General features: G+C 48.9%; 1 protein-coding gene across 5 annotated transcripts; it reads right to left on the bottom strand.

Moving 5' to 3' along the window:
- Positions 1–1,311: 1,311 nt before the first annotated feature.
- Positions 1,312–18,162, bottom strand: Cnr2 (cannabinoid receptor 2). 5 transcript variants are annotated; one of them, XR_005090935.1, is made up of 3 exons: positions 17,692–18,162; positions 6,561–6,618; positions 4,578–4,672 (listed from the first exon to the last, which is right to left on the bottom strand). XR_005090935.1 is itself a non-coding variant. In XM_028875440.2 (2 exons), the coding sequence occupies exon 2, from the start codon at positions 3,442–3,444 to the stop codon at positions 2,362–2,364; it is 1,083 nt and encodes a 360-aa protein (XP_028731273.1). In that variant the 5' UTR covers positions 3,445–3,487; positions 17,692–18,117; the 3' UTR covers positions 1,312–2,361. The 5 variants fall into 5 exon arrangements, 3 of the variants coding, with proteins under 3 accessions (XP_028731273.1, XP_028731272.1, XP_037058967.1); XR_005090936.1 differs by lacking the exon at positions 17,692–18,162 and adding an exon at positions 8,734–9,518; XM_028875440.2 differs by lacking the exons at positions 4,578–4,672; positions 6,561–6,618 and adding an exon at positions 1,312–3,487 and having other exon boundaries at positions 17,692–18,117.
- Positions 18,163–22,416: the final 4,254 nt, after the last annotated feature.

Here is a 22,416-nt window from a genome sequence, read left to right as displayed (position 1 = left end):
ACAGACCAAGGGCTTCCTCCTTTAGGGAGTAATGAGGAAACGTGGGGTATTTTCTGTTAATGTTGAAATATGCTCTAAAACACTAAGCACGGAGGACTTTAAAGAAACAATCAACTTCTTCCCCTTCATCCTTCCAAACAGCGATTAGAATTTGCAATGACTTTTGATGCACAGAACTTGTCTTGGGGGGAATAAAATGGGGTACTCTGTCCTTCATTTGACCCCACAGAGAAACCAAAATGTCGTCTTGCAGAGGCCTGTGGGAGGGTCTGTAGCAGAGTGGACCAACCTGTGCTATCAGGGAGGCTGAGGTTTTTGCACTGGACCTCATTGGTTTCTCTGGGCCATCGACAGGTCTCGTCTGCTGGCGGGATCATCATCTAAACAACAAGGCTATTTCCCATCTCTACCCAGGGCCCTTGCCTTCCTCTTCCCCTTCATAAACTCTGCCTCTCTACTTAAAGCAAAAGTAGAAAGTGTTTAAGAGCTGGATTCAGGGCTGGAGAGATGGCTCAGAGCTTAAGAGCACTGACTGTTCTTCCAGGAGTCCTGAGTTCAATTCCCAGCACCCACATGGTGGCTCACAACTATCTGTAATGAGATTTGGCGCCCTCTTCTGTATACTTAATAAATAAATAAATCTTTAAAAAAAAAAAAAAGAGCTGGATTCAGGGCTTGAGAGATGGTTAGAGGTTAAAAGCACTGGCTGTTCTTCCAGAGGACCCAGGTTTGATTCCCAGCACCCACATGCCAGCTTACCACTGTCTGGTAACACCAGTTCTAAGGGATCTGATGCCCTCTTCTGGTCTCTGGGAGCACCAGACATACATGTGGTACACAGACATACATGTGGTACACAGACATACATGCAGCAAAACACCCCTACACATTAAAAAAAAAAAAAAAAGACAGTTTTTCATCTATGTGAGGCTGACCTTAAACTTTCAGCAGTTCTACCTGGACACCGGGGTTGTATTTGTGCACCACTGTGCCCAGCTCCAGCCCTGTATTTTTTTCATTTTGATACTGGATCCCACCAACTTGCCTAAACTGAACTTGAACTCCATATACAGCTCAGGCAGGTTTTGAACTTAGGAACTTCCTGTCTCACCCTCTTAAGGAGCTGGAATTGACTGTCCTTTGCCTCCAGGCTCAGCATCCCTGACTCACTTCTTATCAGAATGTAGACTGCAAGCCCCAGATGGGGTCCGTCTCCTTCACAGCGGGATTTCCAGGACTGGCCCGAAGGCCCCCCCCCCATATTTATGACACACATATTATGAAGGAGCAAATGAGCAGGGAACACATCGCTCTGTAAGTGTTCAATGACATTTAATGGATAGCTTTCCCTTCACGGTGCTGTGGTCCCCAGGCTACCCCTCCTGCCTCCAGCAGTGTCTTGAATCTCCCTCTGTTGGGGATGCCCCTTGGTGAAGGTAAAATTCAGGTACCTGGGGACACAGCATGGAGCTGCGGATAGAGGATGTCAGCCTGGGCCTGGACCACTGCAGGAAGTCTCCCCTCCCCAGCTCCCTCTACCTGCAGGACCAGAGTGTGGCAGAGGCAAGGAGGCTAAGTTGAGCATCACTGGGAGCAATCCAGGACCCAGAGAATCTTTGTGAATATCTTGCATTTTACTGGAGCTGGGCTAGCCTGGGATACTGCTACACTACACACAGCAGAATGTCACAAGGTCAATGCAGTTCCCTGAAGATTCTGTACCTCCAGTGAACCCAGCCTCCTCTGGGTCCCCAAGGACCTAAAGTTGAAATGACTTCAAGGCTTATCAGGCTATCAGGAGGTGTCTTGTTGGGCAAGGCTGAGCTGACAGCCTGTGATTGTTTGAGTCAACATCCTTGATCCTCAGTACACCGTATTTCTTGATCTTCAAGAGGCAAGGGTGACCTGAAGGCGGACCCTCACAGAGCTTTACAGAGTCCCAAACAATGAAGCAGGAACCAGAACTCGCTGTTCTCATTGCCAGTCTCCAGCAGGACAGCCTGGAATCCACACCATAGAAGACGTGGACACTGATGAATTTGTGGGCAGTGACCACAATGGCCAGGGTACTCTGCGATCCCAGGAGAACAGGTCCTTCATCTTCTCAGATAGCCTCTGAATCCTTTATTACGGTTCCTGGAGGCCCCTCTGGCTTCTTGGTCCCTCCTGACTTGATGTGAAGAGAGCCTGCCATGGTCTGTGCAGGTAGACCTGACCTCCAGCCATGAAGTCAAGCAAAGGGGTCTGTGTCCAGTCCCCTAGAGCTGATTCCAGAAAGATTCAGGATCTGGGATGCCCCTCTCCTTGAGGGAGTGAGCTGATTTCTCACTCAGGCTGTTTCCAATAGGAAAAATGGTGCCGTCAGCAATTGGAGCAGCCCGGACTTCTGGAACCAGGCACCGCGGTGGTTTTCACATCAGCCTCTGTCTCTGTAACTGAGGACTTGGGCACTTCTTCTTTTCCCTCAGTCCCGAGGCCCGGTAGATACTTCTTCCAGCCTACCAGGCAGTGCTGGGCAGCAGAGCGGATCTCTCCACTCCGCAGGGCATAAATGATAGGGTTGACCATAGAGTTAACCAGGCACAGCATGGAACAGAAGGCAAAGGCCTCCTTGACCTGGTCACTCAGCGTGGTGACCAGGCTATGGCCCATGAGAGCCAGTGCAGGGAACCAGCATAGGAGCAGAACAGCCAGTACCAGCCCCAGGGTCTTGGCCAACCTCACATCTAGCCGCATCCGAGCTATCCCAGGCACCTGCCTGTCCTGATGCTCTGCCAAGCTGGCTACGTGCTGGTGGGCTTTCCAGAGAACATAGCCATAGGTGTAGATGATGCCGACGAAGAGGATGGTAATGAACAGGAGCCAGCCCAGGAGATAGTCATTGGGGATGAGAGGGAAAAGCTCAGAGCAAGGACTAGGGCAACAGGTCCATCCCATGAGTGGCAGGTAGGAGATCAACGCCGAGAGGACCCACATGACACAAAGGGCCACCAGTGCCCTCCCACGGGTCACTAGAGCTTTGTACGCGGGTGGGTAGCACAGACATAGATATCTATCCACAGCAGTCAGCAGCAGGCTGCCCACAGAGGCTGTGAAGGTCACGGTCACGCTGCCAATCTTCAACAGGAAGACGGCCTTGGAGTCAACGCCGTGGAAGACGTGGAAAATGACGAAGTTGCAGGCAAAGATCACACTGGCCAGGAAGTCGGCTGCCGCCAAGCTGCTGATGAACAGGTACGAGGGCTTCCTCCGGAGCCGCTGGGAGGCCAGGATAAGATACAGCACTGCCACGTTCTCCAGGGCACTTAGCAGGCCCAGCAGGGTACACAGCACCGCCACAGCGATCTTCTGGGCATCGCTCAGGATCATGTAGTCCTTCATCGGGTTGAACTCCAAGCCGCTCTTTGAGCCATTGGTCACCTCCAGTCCCCAGCATCCCTCCATGGACAGGCTTTGGCTTCTACAGAGTCTGGCGCAGAAGCCTTGGCTGTAGACAGGGAGAAAAGAGTCTTTGGATGTTAACAGTGATGACCTCGCCCGAGGGCTGACACTAATCAAGCATTTGCCCACGTGCTGAAAGCATCCATTTATATTTTGTAGGCAAGCATTTAGCCTTTTCTCCAGGCCAAGTCTTCCAGTTTCCAATTAGCAGAAGTGACCTGCAAGATTTTTGGTGTTTTGTTTTCTAAAGTGACAAATCCTAAAATTTCCTTTTTCAGCCAAGGGGAATCCCCAGGGACCAACAACCAAAACAACAAAACCAATAAGAAATGGAAGTGAGGGGCTAGAGAGATGGTTCAGTGGTTAAGAGCACTGGCTGCTCTTCTAGAGGACCTGGTTCAATTCCCAGCGCCCACATGGTGGCTCACAACCATCTGTAATAGGATCTGATACACTCTTCTGGTATGCATGCATACATGCAGAGCACTCATACATAAAATATGAATAAATAAAAATTTTAAAAAAGAAATGGAAGTGAAGATTTAGGGATACTATTTTTATTTTATCATTATTTATTACTATTATTTATTATTATTGGGGTGTGTGTGCATGTGCACAAGTACATGTACACGTATGCACTCACATGTGATATGTATGTGCCACAGAGTGCGTGTGGAGGTCAGGAGTCAGTTCTCTCCTTCTACTATGAGTTCTGGAAATTGAACTTAGGGCACCAGGCTTGCACACCAAGCATCCAAGCATTTTTACTCACTAAGACATCTTGCTGGTCAGTTTTTTTTTTTTTTTTTTTTTTTTTTTTTCATTTTTGAGACATGGTCCCACAGGTAGCCTTGAAGTCAAGATCCTCCTGTTTCAGGTTCCAAAGCAGGTGGGATTACAGACAGGTGTGCACCACCAAACCTGCTTTATGTTTTGTGGGGCGTGATGGTGCATGCTTTTAATCCCAGCACTTGGGAGGCCGAGGTAGGCAGATCTCTGTGAACTGGAGGCCGCTTTGGGCTACATAGTAAAACTCTGTCTCAAAAACAAAATTTTTTATACTCATGTAAGGAATGCAGCTTACCTAGCGTGCACAAAGCCCTGGGTTCAGTCCCCAGCGCTGCATAAACTGGGTGTGGGGCACACACCTGTAGTCCCAACACTTGGGGGTGACAGCAGGAAGGTCAGTTCAAAGTCATCTTTGGCTATGCGAAGCCATCTTAACCGTACTCTAGATATAAGATAGAGAAGTCCCGTAATTTGAATATCAGAGAATGAATCATTTTTTTAATATAAGCATGTCCTGAATATTGGAGAAAAAACTTACGACAAATAAACATGTGCAAGGCATTATTAAACTTCATAAGAAAGCAAACAAATACTCCTCTAGAAAGACAAATTTCCTAAACAGATAATGTGGGATTGTTCCTTCTAGGGGCCGTGGAATTTGAACTCATTTGATGAGTAGCAAGAGTAGCGTTATATTTGCAAGAGTTTTATTCAAGTCTTGGAGATACTTTATAAAGAATTAAAAGAAGGGCAGGGCGGAGGTGGCAGCACATGCCTTTAGTCCCAGCACTCGAGGCTAGCCTGGTCTACAGAGTGAGTTCCAGGACAGCCAGTGCTACACAGAGAAACCCTGTCTCAAAAAAAAAAAAAAAAAAACCAACAACGAAAGAAACATAAAAGCACAAATAAAAAACAAATAAATAAAAATAAAAATAAGCCGGGCGGTGGTGGCACACGCCTTTAATCCCAGCACTCGGGAGGCAGAGCCAGGCAGATATCTGTGAGTTTGAGACTAGCCTGGACTACCAAGTGAGTTCCAGGAAAGGCCCAAAGTTACACAGAGAAACCCTGTCTCAAAAAACCAAAATAAATAAATAAAATAAAATAAAAAAATAAAAATAAAAGGAGGGTTGGAGAGATGGCTCAGAGGCTAAGAGCCTCCAGAGGACCTGTGGGTATATGGAGGCCGATAACCACATGTAACCCTCCAGTTCTAGGGGATCCAATACCCATTTCTGGTCTCCACAGTGCACTTATATGCATGCAGGCAATACACTTATACACATAAAATAAAATGAATGAACCTTTAGCTGGGCATGGTAGTGCATGCCTTTAGCACAGCACTCTCAAGGCAGAGGCAGGTCTGTGAGTTCAAAGCCCACTGATCTACATAGCATGCATGCGCCAGGACAGTTACAAAGTAAGACCTTGTCTCATAAAAACAAAACAAACAAACAAAAACCCAAACTAACTTTAAATAAAAAATAAAATGAAAAGGAGACCATAGGTGAATGAGATGCCTCAGCAGGTAGAGAATAGCACTCGTGGCACAGCCCACACTGAGTTTAGTCCCTGGGCCTCATGTGGTGGAATGAACATTGTCCTCTTACTTCATATGTCCATACACCATGGCATCTCCCCCAGCCCTGCCACAGACACACACACACACACACACACACACACACACACACACACACACTCACTCACACGAATGAATGAATGAATAGATAAATAAATAAATACAATTTTTTTTTTTTTTTGTTTTTGTTTTTGTTTTTTCAAGACAGGGTTTCTCTGTGTAGCTTTGCGCCTTTCCTGGATCTCGCTCTGTAGATCAGGCTGGCCTCGAACTCTCAAAGATCCGCCTACCTCTGCCTCCCGAATGCTGGGATTAAAGGCGTGCACCACCACTGCCTGGCATTGTTTTTGTTTTTTTGAGACAGGTTTCTCTGTGTAGCCTTGGCTGTCCTGAAACTTGCTCTGTACACAGGCTGGCCTTGAATGCATGCCTCTGCCTCCCCAGTGCTGGGATTAATAAAGATAACAAATATGATTTCAAAGTTAAGCAACAAAGGAATTGGACACCTGGTGAGTAGGTGTGTGAATTTAGCATCTCAGGAGGCCTGTCTGGATGACAGGTTGAGCTCAGGCCTAGCCCTGAGGCTTAGGGAAAACTTGTCTCAAAAATAAACAAATAAATAAATGACTTGCAGTACTTATGGAGTTCGAGGCCAGCCAGGGCTAACTATATCTGTACCCAACAAACCAACCAAATGACCTCCAAAATAAACTGTCCACTAAGAGACCTTTACTGACAAAACATTACTTACCTTTTTCGCAGGAGGAAATTCAGCCTAGGAAGAATCAGAAGAAGTCAGCCTCTGTGAGCTGAAAAGGAATACATTTCATTTTTCATTTCTTTGAGACAGGATTTCTCTACCTAGACCAGGCTGGCTTTGAACTCACAGGGATCTGCCTGCCTCTGCCTCTCAAGTGCTGGGATGAAGAGCCTGAACCACCAAGCCCGGCCTCTGTTACTTTTTATTTTTCTCTCCTGTGCCTGGATGAGTTTTTATGTGTAGGAATGTGCATATGCTTGTGTGTGTGGAGGCGAGGAGTCAGTATCCAATACTTTCCTCAATCAATTTCCACCTTAATTTTTTGAGACAGTGTTTCTCTCCCAGAGCTCACCAATTCAGCTAAACTGGCCGGTCACCAAGTCCCAGGGGTCCTTCTGTCTCTGGCTCCAAAGTGGTATAATGGCAGGTATACACCATATCTAGTTATTTTATTTATTTTTCTCTTTTTTAATGAGGATGCCGGGGGATCAGAACTCAAGTCAAAAACAGCAAACACTTGACCGCCTGAGCCATCTCACCAGCCCCTTCACCTGTTCCTTTTTCTTTCCTTCTTTCTTATTTTTTAGTTTTTTGAGACAAGGTTTCTCTGTGTAGCCCGTGGTTGTCCTGGAACTTGCTCTGTTGACCAGGCTGGTCTCGAACTCAGAGATCCACCCACCACTGCCTCCCAAGTGCTGGGATTAAAGGAGTGCGCCACTACACTTGCTCTGTTTTTCTACTTGTTTATTTTTATGGTCCCAGGGAATCAAATATGGGGCCTTGAACATTCACAATCACCCTACCACTGTCATATATATATATATATATATATATATATATATATATATATATATATATATCTTTCAGCAAAGTGTATAATTCTCTGCCTCCCCCTTTTTTTTTTTCTGTGTGGCCACAGGAAAAATTCCAGCGGCCTACAGGACTCCTGCTGTGTGTTTATGAGGCAGTTTAACCCCTGCCCACTGCAGTGAACAAGGCTGCCTGAACACACAAGGCCCGAAGCTGGGTCTTCAGGACCCGAGGCTACTCTAGCCCCCACAACCCACACCTAGCTGCCTTTGGGGGAGAAACTTTGCTTCTGACCTCCAGGCCTGTGCCTCAGGTTCTTCCGCCTCATATCCCTCCCGGATTTCCCTTTAGTTCATCTGCGCAGTGGAGCCCTCCCAAGCCTGCAGCCATGCACCAGCCCCCCAGGATGTTCTGCATGTATGGGCCAGCTTTACATGCTGCGTTCCCTTCAACTGCACCATAACCAAGGATATGGAATTTAATTTCTATAGAACATTGTTCTTGGGGATGGAGAGACAGGTTAGCTGGGAAAGGTGCCTGCCAGAAAGTCAGACAACCTGAGTTGGATCCCTGGGACCCACATAAAGATAGAAGGACAGAGGCAACCCCCACAGGTTGTTTTGACCTCCAGAAGCAGGCTACGGCACACTCACACGCACATACGTACATATTCATATGCACACAAAACAAAGAAATAAAAAATGTAATAAAAATTTGAAAATATTGTTTCCAGTCAAAAAGTGGTTTCACCTACACAAGACTCTAAAACTTCAGGTTGCAGGAGCTGGCTGGAGAGATGGCTCAGTGGACAAGACACCCTTGAGGACCTGAGTTCAGCTCCCAGGACTCCCATCAAAAGCAGAGAGTGGCCAAACACACACGTCACCTGTAACTTCAGTGTTGGGTGAGGCTGGCAGAAGGGTCCCGGAGTTTGCTGACCACCAGCTCTGGGCTCAGCCAGAGACCTTGTTACAGAGGAGTAAGTTAGACGTCAATAGAGCAGGACACACCACATCCAGGACGTGCACCCTCACACGTGTGTGCAGATACGCCACCCACATATACATCACGCACACAAACCCATACACATATAAACAAATTAATAATAAGGAAATAAAAAATAAAATAAAAGTACTGGTTGGGATTGCGAGGCATGGGAGCACATACCTGTAATCCCAGCACCCAAGAGGCTGAGGCTAGGGCACAGTGAGTTCTAAGGCTGGAAGGCTGCTCTAAGTTTGATGTTGGGTAACATAAAGAGTCCAAGGCCAGCTTAGGCAACATGGCAAAACCCTGTCTCCCAAAAATAAATAAATAAAAACCAACAAATAAAACCCTTTAGGGAGTGCCTTACCCCATTCAGAGTGAGCACAGATGATGGTTGCTGGCGTGGCTGCGGCTGGTGTCTGTGCCTCACTCTGGCACAGTGTGGTCGCAGACCACTGTTACTATTCAGAGCAAGGGCAGGAAATGCATGCATTTGATGGACATCCTAACAAGACAACAACAGGAAGCACAGAGCAACGGGAAACCCAGTTCCGGTCCACACGCAGATAGAAATGCCCTCTGGAGGCCACATGGTGGTCTTCCAGAAGGCCAGTTTCCAGGGCAAGGATGTGTTGAATGCACAGAGAGACTCAGGGTTTGCTACACAGGCAGCTGGTCTGGGTCCTTCTCTGTCACTCTTATCCTGTGACTTTGGGCAAGTCCCTCTTCTCATCTGTAAAGTGACAATAACATCACCCACCCATTCTTAGGGAGGCCAGGTGGACCAAGGACCTCCATTACAGTAATTGAACTTGAGAACAGGCAAGTTCTATTTGATCCCTTCAGAATGTGCACAAGCTGGTCCAGCTTGATATGGTGGCTCACACCTATAATCCCAGCACTTGGGAGGCAGGGGGATTTCCATGAGTCTGAGGACAGCCTGGTCCATGTGGCAAATTCCTAGCCAGCTACATAATAAGATGTGGTCTCAAAAACAATTAATAGTACACACACACACAGACACACACACACACACACACACACATACACAGAGGTATGCACATGTTCTAGTACCTGGGGCTGGAAGAGATGCCTCAGAGGTTAATAGCACTTGCTGCAGAGAACCAGTTTGGTTCCTAGCATCCACATGGCAGCTCACAACTGTCCATAACTCCAGCTCTAGGGTATCCAATGCCTTCTTCTGACCTCAGCAAACACCAGGCACATATGTGGTACGTGGTACATAGACATACATGAAAGCAAAACACTCAGACACATAAAAATAAATGTTGATATTTTTCAAATTTTATTTAATTTTATTTTATGTGCATTGGTGTGAGGGTGTCAGGTACTTGGAACAGGAGTTACAGACAGGTGTGAACTGCCATGTGAGTGTTGGGAATTGAACCAGGGTCCTCTGGAAGAGCAGCCAGTGAGTGCTCTTAACTGCTGAACCATCTCTCCAGCCCATAAATGAAATTCCTTTTTTTTTGAGACAGAGACAGGATTTCTCTGTGTAGCCCTGGTTGTCCTGGAACTCGCTCTGTAGACCAGGCTGGCCTTGAACTCAGAGATCTGCCTGCTTCTGTTTCCTGAGTGCTGGAACTAAAGGCGTATCCCACTACCACTGGGTGATTCATCTGTCTTATCAACATGTCATTATCATTCCAAACCTTCAGAGCCACAGGTAAGTACAAGAACTGAGGTAGAACATGCTGTAAGCTGATGCTGGACAGATGTCAGGACTAAAGAGAACCAACCAGCCTGGCTGCTTCCACACCTCCTGGAAGATCCTAGGCCAGAACCCGTGGTTCCTGACAGCGTGTCCCTGCTGGGCTGGTGTCGGGCTGTAGCTGGAACCCTGACGCCATCTGACTTTCTGGGAAGAAACCCGAGGGCCGGGAAACTCTCAGGAAAAGGTGTGGCGGGGTTTTGTTTTCACCTGAAGTGAAAGTGTGAAGTGAAACAGTCACAGAGGAGCTGGCCCCTGCTGCGCTACGGTGGAGGGGACCGGAAGCCCATGACTGCAGCGCCCACAGTGAGAGGCTGAGATTTGATGCCCCCAAACTCCGAGTTTTTCTGGTGTTGGGGATGGAACCCAGAGTATTCTGATATGGAGGATATGCTCTTCCCTGTGTCACACCCCAGCAGTCTTGTGGCTTTTGTCTGGGACTGGGAATGAGGGGGTCTGTGTTCTAGTTCCTGTCCTGTCGCCGAGTCTTTGGACTGGCCCTCTGGGCTTTTCTTTTGTTAACTTTGAAGAAGGTAGGTTGATGGTGGCAATTCCTAAGGTCTCTGGACCCTAATATACTGAGTGTGAGTGTGTGTGTGTGTGTGTGTGTGTGTGTGTGTGTGTGTGTGTGTGCGTGTGTGTGTGTGTGTGTGCATTATATATATATATTATATATATACATTAGAACCAGGGCCTCACAATGTGTTAGATAAACGCTCTACCACTGAGCTACAATCTGGTTTCACTCTGCTAATAGTTAATGTAGCTCTGTCATCTATAATAGGGAGGAGTTTGTAATGTATGGAACCACATGTGTAGTCTCTGCTGTGACACTGTGACTCCTTTCTCCTCTCTCTCTCTCTCTCTCTCTCTCTCTCTCTCTCTCTTGAGACAGGGTCCTAAACTCACTCTGTAGACCAGGCTGGCCTTGAATTTACAGAGATCCACCTGCCTCTGCCTCCCAAGTGCATTAAAGGCATGCACCACCAGAGTAGAAAATTACTAACAGCCAATCTTGCCTACAGCAAGGTCATGTGTCTGATAAGCTCTGATATAAACAGGATGGGGACTGGCGACAAGGCTCAGCAGTTAAGTGCACTGCTCTTTCGGAGGATGGAGTTTGGTTCCTAGTACCCACACCTCCCTGTCACTCTATCTAGCTTCAGGGGGATCCAAAATCCCTAACCCCTTTGGATACCTCACTTGAATGCATAGACATATACACATTATTAAGAGATTAAAAAAATAAAACAAGGAGCCAGAGAGATGGCTCAGAGGTTAAGAACAATGATTGCTCTTCCAGAGGTCCAAGTTTGATTCCTTGTGAGCACCCACATGGCTCACAGCTATCCATAACTCCAGTTCCAGGGAATCAGACTCCTTCTTCTGACTTTTGCAGGCACCTGGCGCACACACGGTACACACACATGCACACAGACGAAACACTCGTACACAGAAAACAAAGAAATCTATTTTTAATGAAAGAAACCAGAGGATTATAGATAGCAGAGGGGATAATAAGACCTAGACAGTACCTTTCTCATCACTGAGAACAAAACAGGACTGGGAGGGAGGGGCTCGCACCAAGGCCGAGAGCCTGTTCTTTATATTCAGTTGGCATGCTCCTGTTTTAAGCTGATGTCTGGCTTTGCAAGGTCTTATAGGTTGATAAAACAAACTGCCCCAATTTCACTGGTCTGAATCTCCAGTGTCGTTATTATGAAGTGAGGATCCATGTTTCTCACAAGTTGGGGCTTAAAAGTCAATATATAACCAGATATTGTGGTGTATGCCTGAAATCTCAGCACTCAGGAGGCTGAGGCAGAAAGGCCCTGAATTTAGGGCTAGCCTGGGTTATACAGTGTGTTCAAGACCAGGCTAGACTGTATAGGGAGACCTTATCTCCCCAAATAACCCCGCTCCCCAAATAAGCCCCCCCAAGTGAATTTACACCTCCATTTTATTTGCCCTCTGTGTGTGTTGTGTGTGCACGTATGTATACATGTGTGTAGGCCCGAGGTTGTGTTGTGTATGCACATATGTCCACATGTGTGTAGGACCGAGGCTGACATCAGTGTCTTTCTCATGGGCCATCTTGTGTTCTGAGTCAGGGTCTTTCATTGAACTTGGAGCTTGAAGTTTCAGATAGACTGGCTGGCAAGTGAGCTACCTGTCTCTGAAGTCTAACCTTGGGGCTATAGGGGTAAGCCACCACATTTGACATTTCTGTGAGTGCTGGGAAGCCGACTCACGCCTCATCTCACAGCAAGCTCTTTACTCACTGAGCCATCCCGAAGCTCCGAATTTTTACCTTTTTAAAAAACCTGAGGGCTGGAGAGACGGCTCATCTGTCAAGAGTGCTTGCTCTTACAGAGGACCCCATTCCCATGTTGGGTGACTCACAACTTCCTGTAACTCTAGCTCCAGGGGATCTGTCTGAAGTCTCTGTCCTCTGGAGGCACCTACATCCCTGTGCACATATCCCCATTTTATTAAGAAGAAAATAGTGATTAATTAAAAAGAAAATATTTTGTTTTTATTTACATTTTATTTATTTTATATGTATGGGTGTTTTGCCTGCATGCATGTCTGTGCATCATGTTCATGCCTGGTGCACACAGAAGCCAGAGGGCATCAGATCCCCTAGGACTGGAGATATAGACTGTTTGAAATGCCATGTGGGTGCAGTGCTGGGAATTGAACTCATGTCCTCTGGAAGACCACCTATTGCTCTTAACCACTGAGCCATCACTCCAGCCCTCATAATGAATCTTAAAAAAAAGAAATGTTTGCTAAAGCTAAGAGTCGTGGCACACACCTGTATTCCCAGCGCTTGGAAGACGGAGGTGAGAGGATCTTGAACTCTAGGTTGGCCTGGGCTGTCCGCTATGTCAAAAACCCGAACAGCCAAGCACTTGTTCCGACGCTCTGGTCACTGATAGCCAGACTGTCCCTTAGCTGTCTTTGCCATGGTCTTAGTGTTTACGAAGGGCCAGATATGTGCTGGCTGCTGTTCCCCACCTTTGTCTGGCTTAGTCTATGAACCCCTTCTTCTTGCTTTTGGGGTGTGGGATGCTCCTGACTAGCTTCTGTCCAAACCACGCCTCTGTCATAAGCCCCTAAAATTGCAATCCTACATCTCCGAGCACCTTCTAGATCTGTTGACCTGTTTTCCAGAAACATGTATTGTCCTCCATGGGTCCCCAAGCCCCTGCCTGCGGTGCCCTTAGATCACCCAGTACCCAAACACATCCACCGGGGAGACACACAGGAAGGACTCACTGAACTCGGGCAGAAGCACCACCGTGAACGCACCTGTGGTTCTCAAAGAGGAACTGAAGTGGGCACAACCCCTAGGGAGCCGTGGGAATCACCGCGGCAGGGCACTGTGGTTTGAGCGGGAGCCTCTGGGTGCCACAGATTCAAGGGCGCCCCGCTGGGCAGTGGGAGAAAGTTGTGGGGAAGGAGGGGAGAGGAGAAGTCACAAAACTTAGAGGACATCCAGCCTATGAAGTCACTTTTGAATGAGGTCCCACCAACACCCTCTCCTCTTGGGACCCCAGCAGCTCCCGACCCCCGGGGGCGGGGCTAACTCCACTGTGGCCCCGCCCTCCTCCACCTGTAGCCGACCTAGTTTGTCTGTCCTTCTCTTTAGCATTTGGGGTCTTCGCCACTTGAGGGGGGCATGATTTCTGGGCCTTTCCTCTCCCTAGGAGATGGAAGGAAGGACAGTTTCTTTCTCTTTTTTTTTTTTTTTTTTTTTTTTTTTTGGTTTTTTCGAGACAGGGTTTCTCTGTGTAGCTTTGCGCCTTTCCTGGAGCTCACTTGGTAGCCCAGGCTGGCCTCGAACTCACAGAGATCCGCCTGCCTCTGCCTCCCGAGTCAGTTTCTTTCTCTTGTGGGCTATGCTGGGAGAAGGGCCTTCCAGACGCAGAAGCCATGGCCAAGCGCCCTGACTCTGCTGGGTTCCCGCTTTGGCCTTGGACCCCAGCTTTCTCATTTCTCTCTTGGAACAGGACAAAAATGCCCTCACGGGATCAGGGTGTGATGGTCTAAGACAAGGCCAGTGACAGCCACAAGCACGGGGAGGGAAGTTCTGTGGAGAACGAGGAATCCCCTGGGTTTGTGGTTGGAACCTCAGGGCCCAACACACAATCTGCTCCTCTCTCTTGTGTCAGGCTCGCAGGCTGCACACACTGTGGCGTCTGAAACCTGCTCTGCAAGTGACAGTTCTGTGACAATGGTGACTGGAACTGCATCTTCACACCCATGAGGGATTCTCTACCCTGCCTCCCTGTTTACAGAGTAGGGCTTGGCTAAGGCTGGCCTGGTTGTTTTCATTGAGATACTCTCTTTCACATGTAGTCTTGACTGCCCTTGAGTTCTCATGCAAGTCAGGATGATCTTTTTTTTATTTATTTATTTAATGTGCATTGGTGTGAAGGTGTCAGATCTGGAACTGGAGTTACAGACAGTTGTGAGCTGCCATATGGGCTCTGGGAATTGAACCTGGGTCCTCTGGGATAGCAGCCAGTGCTCTTAACCACAGAGCCATCTCTCCAGCCCCAGGATGATCTTGAACGTCTGGTCTTCCTGCCTCCCCCTCCTGAGTGCTGGGATCACACAGGCCTGAGACACTATTCCTGCTCCGGGTATCTCTGTGGCTAGAACCTAAGAGGTCTTGGTTTGAGCAATAGCTTCGCCCACCACCTTGGATGGTTTTTAAATCTGGTGGGCTTCAGTTTTGCACCTTACAAGTTTGAATGACCAAGAGCAAGACCACACAAGGGGAAGTCACAGAATGGCGCCTTTTGGCGTAAGCGTCACGGATGGATTTAAGGCCCAAACAGGCATGGGTGCGAGGCAGGCTGGAAACCCAGGGGCTGCATTGGTGGAGTTGAACACACAGAGATTCAGGAAGTGATGCTAATCACTCAGTGTCACCTAGCTAGTTAGGGAGGGTGGCTTGGGTCTGTCACAAGATCCAGCGCCTTCCATCCCCACCAGCTGCCCATTGCCTTGACCATGTGACATTGCGCAAGTCTGTACTTCTGCTGAGCCTTGCTCTCCTTATCTATAAGATACAGCGGTCCATCTCTCTGCAGACAGCCTTCTGTGTCTCCTGCCTGTATTTCAGTTCTTTGGGGCAGAAGCAGAAGCAGCTGGAAGATACCTCTTCTAGTCCTTCATGAGAAGCATGCTCAGGATGGGGAGCCAGTGCCCAGGTGGGCACAAGCAAAGAGCTTCTACTAGCTGAAGCCACACAGAGAGGCTGCTTAGCTCTTGGATTAGAAAAGGATCACAGGCTCTGGGCCCCTCAAGTGTCTGGGAGCTGGGCTCTGGTCCCTGGAAAGTTAGGGGGAAGTGGGTTTCAAGGGAGAGCATTGGGTAGTTCACCCTGAAGGTCAAACATTAAGGACAGCGTTTTCAGTCTTAACAAAGAAACTGGGACTCCAGCTATTCCAGGGACATGGTAAGGCTGGACCTAGCAAGGAATTGTGGACATTAGGGCAACAGGCATCTTTGGTTGGAGCCAGAGTATCAGTGAGGCTCTATATGTGACCCGCCAGCCAATCCCCATTGGCTTAGCAGGACTGCACGTAATTCCATCAGAATAAATACAAGGTTTCGGCACCCTGAGAACATGCAGTAAGAGGAATAGGAGTGGAAGGCTGAGGACACGGCTCAGCCTTTCAAAGGTTGGGGGTGCAAGCATGAGGCCCTTCCTTGGACTCCTCAGAGCCCACACAAAAAACCTGGCACAGTGGCGTGTGCCTATAATTCCAGCACGGTAAGGGGGAGACAGGAGGATCCCCGGGACTCACGGGCCAGCCAGACTAGCTGAATCAGTGAGCTCCAGATTCAGTGAGAAACTGTCTCAAAAAAAAAATAATGTGGCGATCACCACATTATAATCATATAAATCATGAGAAAGACGCTCGACATTAAGCCCCCTCGCTTCCACAAGCATGCCCACACAGGTGCAGGCACACACAAACAAAGAAAACAAACGGAGGCAGTTTTGCCAGTTTCACCGAGGAAAGGGGAAGGATGACCTCCCTGGTGGAGAGCCACATGGGGCCCACGCAGGTTCGGGAGTAAACAAGCTCCCTTGAGGCACAGCAGTTGCAGAACTGGGGCATCCTCAGACTTCCTGAATCGTTCACAGCCCTTCTGCACAGTCCTGGCTTTCACGACCACGACACATCCCCCTTGAGGCAAATCCTCCTCTGGGGAAGGAACCAGTGGCCTCCTTTCCTCATTTCCAACCCACAGCATGGGCAGAGTGGGCAAGGTCCAGATCCCATTCGCTGAGCCCCTGCAGTGGTCTATCCCCAAGCAATGGCTCCTGTCTGAGCCCTTACCACAAGCCTGAGGGCGACACTCCTGGAACTGCCCTGTCCAGAAGAAAAAGCTGAGGGGCAGAGAAGTGGAGTTATATAGAGTGCTGAATTAGAGTTCAGCAGGAGTCTCCACCTCAGGGTCCCCGCTCAGCCTCTCTTTTCCCCCAGTGAGTGTGACCTCATGGAAACAGAGCCCCGGGCTCCCGGGTCCAGTGCCTTTCACTGTATCTGACAGCTAATCACCTCACTGCACCTCATTTTTTCTCTTCCTACTATAAAGCAAGGTTCCGGATTGCCCAGGTGAGCCCTAAGACCTTCGTCTTCTGGGGCCCTTTTCAAATGCCTGATCTGCTGTGGTAGGTAAAGAGTAGGCTAGGAATGTCTGCCCTCAAGCCAGTGTTCTCAAGTGATGCCCCAGGGACTTTGAGGGAGTGGCACATTTTCTCCCTCTGCCAAACAGGCGACATGGTAGCATAATTTGCTACAGACGTTGAATATTTGAGTTGTGAGCGTCTAATAAAGGAAACCTTGGAAAGCCCTGAGAGCAGAGTCCAGCCCACAGAGAAGATGTGGAGTTCTGTATGTGCTGTGGAGTTCTGGTCTCTGGGCACGTGTGGCCCTTTCTCTACAGCGGGGATTGTCTACCAAAGGCCTTCAAAAGGTCGGGCCTGCTACAGATGCCCTTGTGCGCAGTCGGGAGGGCCTCACCTGACATTCCAGCCACTCCCGCGCCCCTGCCCCACCCCAGGGACATCCCGTCTAGCTGCTTATAGTCTTGGGAGGTACCAGAGTTAACGTGAGGTGGGAGTAAACTAGAGATAGGGACACCAATGATGTCATTAGCTTTGGGCACCTGTCACCATGCCGGGGTGGGCTTTTTGAGGACACAGTTGCCTTAGACGCCAATGTTCCCGCAGACAACCCCACTGAACTCATCGGTTCACTAAGCTGGACTGGGAGGACAATTTCTTTGGTCTAGTGTGGTTTTCTGTTTTTGGGTGAGTAGAAATACACTCCCCAAGAAAAGTCACCTAAGTTTTGGGGTTTTATTACTGTGGTGAATGGCAAGGACGATCCTGTCTCAGGAGGACCAGCCTTGAGCATCGCTGTGACCCATGTTCCTGGTCTGGCATCCATCCCCATGCCTCAGACAGTCCTCCCTCTAGCTCCAGAGAGAGGGGTTGAGGTTAAAACACAGGCTTTCTGGAAATGAGGGGTCTGAAGTAGAAAGGCAAAGCAAGCTACTCACCTTCTGTGGTCAGCCTCTGGGGCCCAGGAGCTTGGAGAGCCTTCCCGGCAATTTTGTGTTCAGATCCACAGGCTCAGCTTGGGTTCCCCAGTAGGTCCCGGGAGCCACAGCTACAGCTGGCGTCTCTTGGTTTTACCCTTTCGTAAATGAGTGTGAGGAGGTCTGGTCTTCCGTCCCTGTTACCACTTCCCTTCTGGGTCCCCGGTGCCACAGTGTTCGTGCCCTGCTGTTGAGTTTTCTCTTGCTAGGAACTCTGATCAGGATAGAGTGTAGACCTGGACCCTAAATTCCAGAGACTTGGGTTCTAATCCAGCCTGGGTGTATGATGTCCAGCAATTCACTTGACCTCTGTAAAGTTTAGTTTCTTTGTCTGGTGACCACGTGCCAGGCTACATGTGTGCCTCCCCCACACTAGCCCAGAGCTTTGAAATGCAAATACCAACAGGTGGTGGCAGATTACATGAATGAATGATGGCCGCTTGTTCTGGTTTCATTCTGTGGCTGGGACAAATACCATGATCAAATGCAAGTTAAGAAGCCGGGCATGAGCCGGGTGGCGGTGGTGGTGCACACCTTTAATCCCAGCATTTGGGAGGCAGAGGCAGGCGGATCTCTGTGAGTTCGAGGCCAGCCTGGTCTACAAAGCTACACAGAGAAACCCTGTCTCGAAAAACCAAAAAAAAAAAAAAAAAAAAAAAAAAAAGAAGCCGGGCATGGTGGCAACACACCCTTAATCCCAGCACTCAGGAGGCAGAGGCAGGGGGATCTCTGAGTTTGAGGCCAGCCGGGTGTACATGGTGAGTTCCAGGATAGTCAGGGCTACAAATAGAGACCCTGTCTCAAAAAACAAAATGCAGAACAATAACCAAAGCAAGTTAGGGAAAGAAAGGGCTTATTTCTGCTTACAGTTCATCACCGGGAGACATCAAGGCAGGAACTCAAGCAGGTTCCTGCTAAGACTGCTTGCCATTCCACACAGTATGACCTCTGACCAAGGAACTTACCAAGGAGGTAGAGCAAGAACCATGGAGGGTGCTGGTTGCTGGCATGATGGCAGGCCAGCTTATACCCTGCTAGCTCCACCTTGGCCTTTGCCTCTTCCTGGGACCTGAGATTCAGCAGCTAGGCTAGGCAGGCTGTCTCCACCTACCCAGTGCTGCTGGGATTATAGATATTCAACACCACACCTGGCTTTATTTTATTTAATGTGTATGTGTGTTTTGCCTGCATGTATGTATGTGTACCACATGTGTGCTTGGTGCACTTGAAGGTCAGAAGAGGACTTCGGATCTCCCAGGACTGGAGTTACAGCCAATTGCAAGCAGCCATATGGGTGCTGGAATTGAACCTGAGTCCTCTGGAACAGTAGCCATTGCTCTGAACCCCTGAGTCAACTTTCCATCACCCTTCCTTCCCCCTTTCAAATGTGACTTCCAGGGATCGACCGCAGGTCCTCAGCCTTGCAAAGGAAGCACTCCACCCAGCCCCAAGAAGTGTTTCTAATGTCTAGTTCTGGAAGACACTCAGGTACTGTACCTGATTCATTTTTACAGCCGTTATCAGATAAATTGCTTAACTACAATCTTCTTTGCCCTACAGGCAAAGAATTGAGTGCGATAACATTCTCATTCTGGTTTATGATCACCACACGAGGTCTTCTCAATAGGAGGGATGGTCTGGGCCAGGACTTCTTCAGAAGGAAGATTTTTGTGCTGTAGGTAAAGTCCAGAGTAGGAGAACATAGCAGAAGTGTTTGAGACATGCATGTACTAACAATTACTCAGAATAACAATTACCTACGCCAGGGGTGTAGTGCATGGTAGAGTACTTGCCCAGAAGGCAAGAAGCCCTAGGTTCCATCTCCAGGCCTGGGACAAACTGTTTTTATTTAAAATGGATAGTTAATGGGTGTTAATTAGGTGATTTGTGGGACAGTCCTATGGGGACAGGCCTTTTTGTTGGTGTACCTGGAAGGGGGATTCTACTGACATCTAGTGGTAGAGGCCGGGAATGCAGGAGACAGAGGACACAGCTCTTGTCCTGGATCTGACTGTGTAGGGAGGGGCTGAGATGATGAGACCCTTTGGGAGAGGGTACAGGGGTGGGAACAAGGAATTGACAGTGAGGAATGGGGGGAGAGTTCAGGTCCTCCAAAATGAGAGAAGCAGAGGCATGGTCCTCCTGCAGCCTGTGCTTGACCTCCGTAGAATCACAGAAGCAACTGGAGACATCAGGCGTGAACTGGGTAAGCTCTGACTAATGCTTCTGGAGCTCTGACTCCTAGACAGCTGGCCTTGAGGACGCCCCGTGGTAAAGAAGGACCTGTCCCCCAACACCTTGCTTGTCTGCTGCAGCTCAGGGTGTGTGATGGTTGCCAAATGGATGCACAAGTGAGTGAAGGAAGAAATGGAAAAATCAAGGAAGCATTGTTAGGACTAGGGGGGAGGCATACCCAGAATTGAGTTCTCTTCTTTTTAAAAAGGTTTATCTTATTATTGATGTGTGTGTGTGTGTGTGTGTGTGTGTGTGTGTGTGTGTGTGTGTGTGTATGCAGTTCTTGAGGAGGCGAGAAGGCATCGAATTCCCTGGAATTTGAATTACAGGTAGTTGTGAGCTGCCATGTGAGTGTTGGGAACCGAACTCAGGTCCTCTGGAAGAGCAGCAAGCTCTCCTAACTGCTGAGTCATCTCCCGAGCTCCCCCTCCCCTCCACCTCCTCCACCCCTGAGTTCTGTGTGGCACGCTACTTCCTTCATCTGGTCTGTATTTCCCCATTCCCGGAATGAGGAAGTCAGAGAGAAAAGGTATCTCTGAAATTTCCACACACATCTGAGTAACCCCGGAGCTGTCGGACAGACTGTCCACAGACCCCGAATCAGTCTTCCGGCTGGGGTAGCGGAATTGGGGCAAGAATTTAGGTACCTAGCCAGCTCCTAAGTGAGGTGTGCCCGCTGGCCTTGAGGCCACTTCAGGCCCACATGGTCAATCAGGGTGTTCCAGGATCTCCCCTTTGTACCCTGTCCAGGCTGACCGGGTCCACTCTCCTTGCTATCAGCTACAGGTTAGGGAGTCCCAGTCTTGCCAGCCCTCATACTGCAAGATGCTGCCACCTACTGGCTGTGTCTGAGCGGTGTTGGGCCCCAAGTGGTGTGGAAGGAGAGAACTGACTGGATCAAGTTGTTCTCCATCTCTATAAATAACACTCACACAACAACAATACATTTTTTAATGCAAAGACCAAGAAAGACAACAGAAACAGCAGAGAGAGGTGTACCTGCAAGCTGAAGACAGACAGATGGCTCACGGGTAGTCTCTCTTTGGCCAAACTTTAGGTTCCTTGTCTTCTCAGCTAAGCCTTGTCCAGTGTCACCAAAGAGTCCTACAGGAGCTGGGCAGTGGTGGCACACGCCTTTGATCCCAGCACTTGGGAGGTGGAGGCAGATGGATCTCTGTGAGTTTGAAGCCAGACAGGTCTGCAGAGTCAGTTCCAGGACAGCCTGGGCAACACAGAGATACCCTGTCTCGAGAACCAACCAACCAAGCAACCAAACAAATGAAGGAATCCTACAGGAAGACACAGTGGTGCACACTTGTAATTCCAGTTCTGCGGTAGCTGAGGCTGGAGGATAGCCTTGAGTCTGAAGTCATCCAAGGCTACAGAGTGAGACCCTGTCTCAAACAAAGGGGAAACCCCGGCTGTTCCTCCCATGGAGTTTTCTCCCACTCTCAGGAATTCTTTCTCACTTTTCCTTAATAAATTTAGATTAACGCTACTAAAAAAAAATCCTAAGTCATGGTCCCCCGAATACTTGGTCAAAACCCATTAACTTTCATCTCCGATGTGAAAACCCTTGGTCTGCCATTACACAAGTCTTCTGGCCTTGGATGTCCTCTCTGAGTAGTTCTGCATCTACAGACCCTAACTGCGCTTCTCGGCTTCAGTCTCCGTTGCTACACACTGTACCTGGGGTTGAGTCCATTTCTCCTCTCTTGTAATAGGAAGTCACCACAGCCTGGTACAGTGGCGCATGCCTATACTCCTAGCTCTCTGGAGGCTGAGGCGGAGGATTCAGGGGTCAAGGCCAGGGCCCGAGAGAGATAGTTCACTGAGAAAGACCTTGAGTTCCACCCCTAGAAACACCTTCACAGAGTTGTCCTCTGGCCTTCATCCATGTGTAATGTGGCATGTGTGCCCCCTCCCCCTACACAAGTAATAAATTAATAATAAGTTCAAGGCCAACCTGGGCCTTTTCCAATGAGAGAGACATAGAGACAGAATCAGAGACACAGAGAAAACCATCCTGAGGACTGGACCTGGTGGGCACACCTTTAATCCCAGCACTCAGGAGGCAGAGGCAGGCAGATCTTTGTGAGTTCAAGGTCAGCCTGGTCTACAGATCGAGATCCAGGTCAAAAGAAGAGGAGGAAGAGGAGGCAGGGAAGAAACCACCCTGAACAAAGTGAAGGCAGAACCCTGGTCCTGTGCAATTGTTACGGGAACTGGGTCAGGGGGAGGTGGTTCCCGCTACCAGACTTGCTGGCGCAGAGGTAACCAAGCAACCTCAGGGCCAGTGGCTGAAGGTTCACTCTGGGCAGATGTCAGACTGTCTGAGATGGAGTCCAGACCCAAAGCTGGCTGGAGAAGCCCTGGAGAATCTTATTTTGGATGTCCTGAAAGATGGACAGAACCATCGCATAGTTTCCACTGTAGGCTTCAGAGGCATGC

This window comes from Peromyscus leucopus, chromosome 2, assembly GCF_004664715.2.
Source record: "Peromyscus leucopus breed LL Stock chromosome 2, UCI_PerLeu_2.1, whole genome shotgun sequence".
In the NCBI taxonomy this organism is placed as follows: Eukaryota; Metazoa; Chordata; class Mammalia; order Rodentia; family Cricetidae; genus Peromyscus; species Peromyscus leucopus.
The sequence above is the reverse complement of the archived record's forward strand: the minus strand, read 5'-3'. Positions and strand labels throughout refer to the sequence as shown.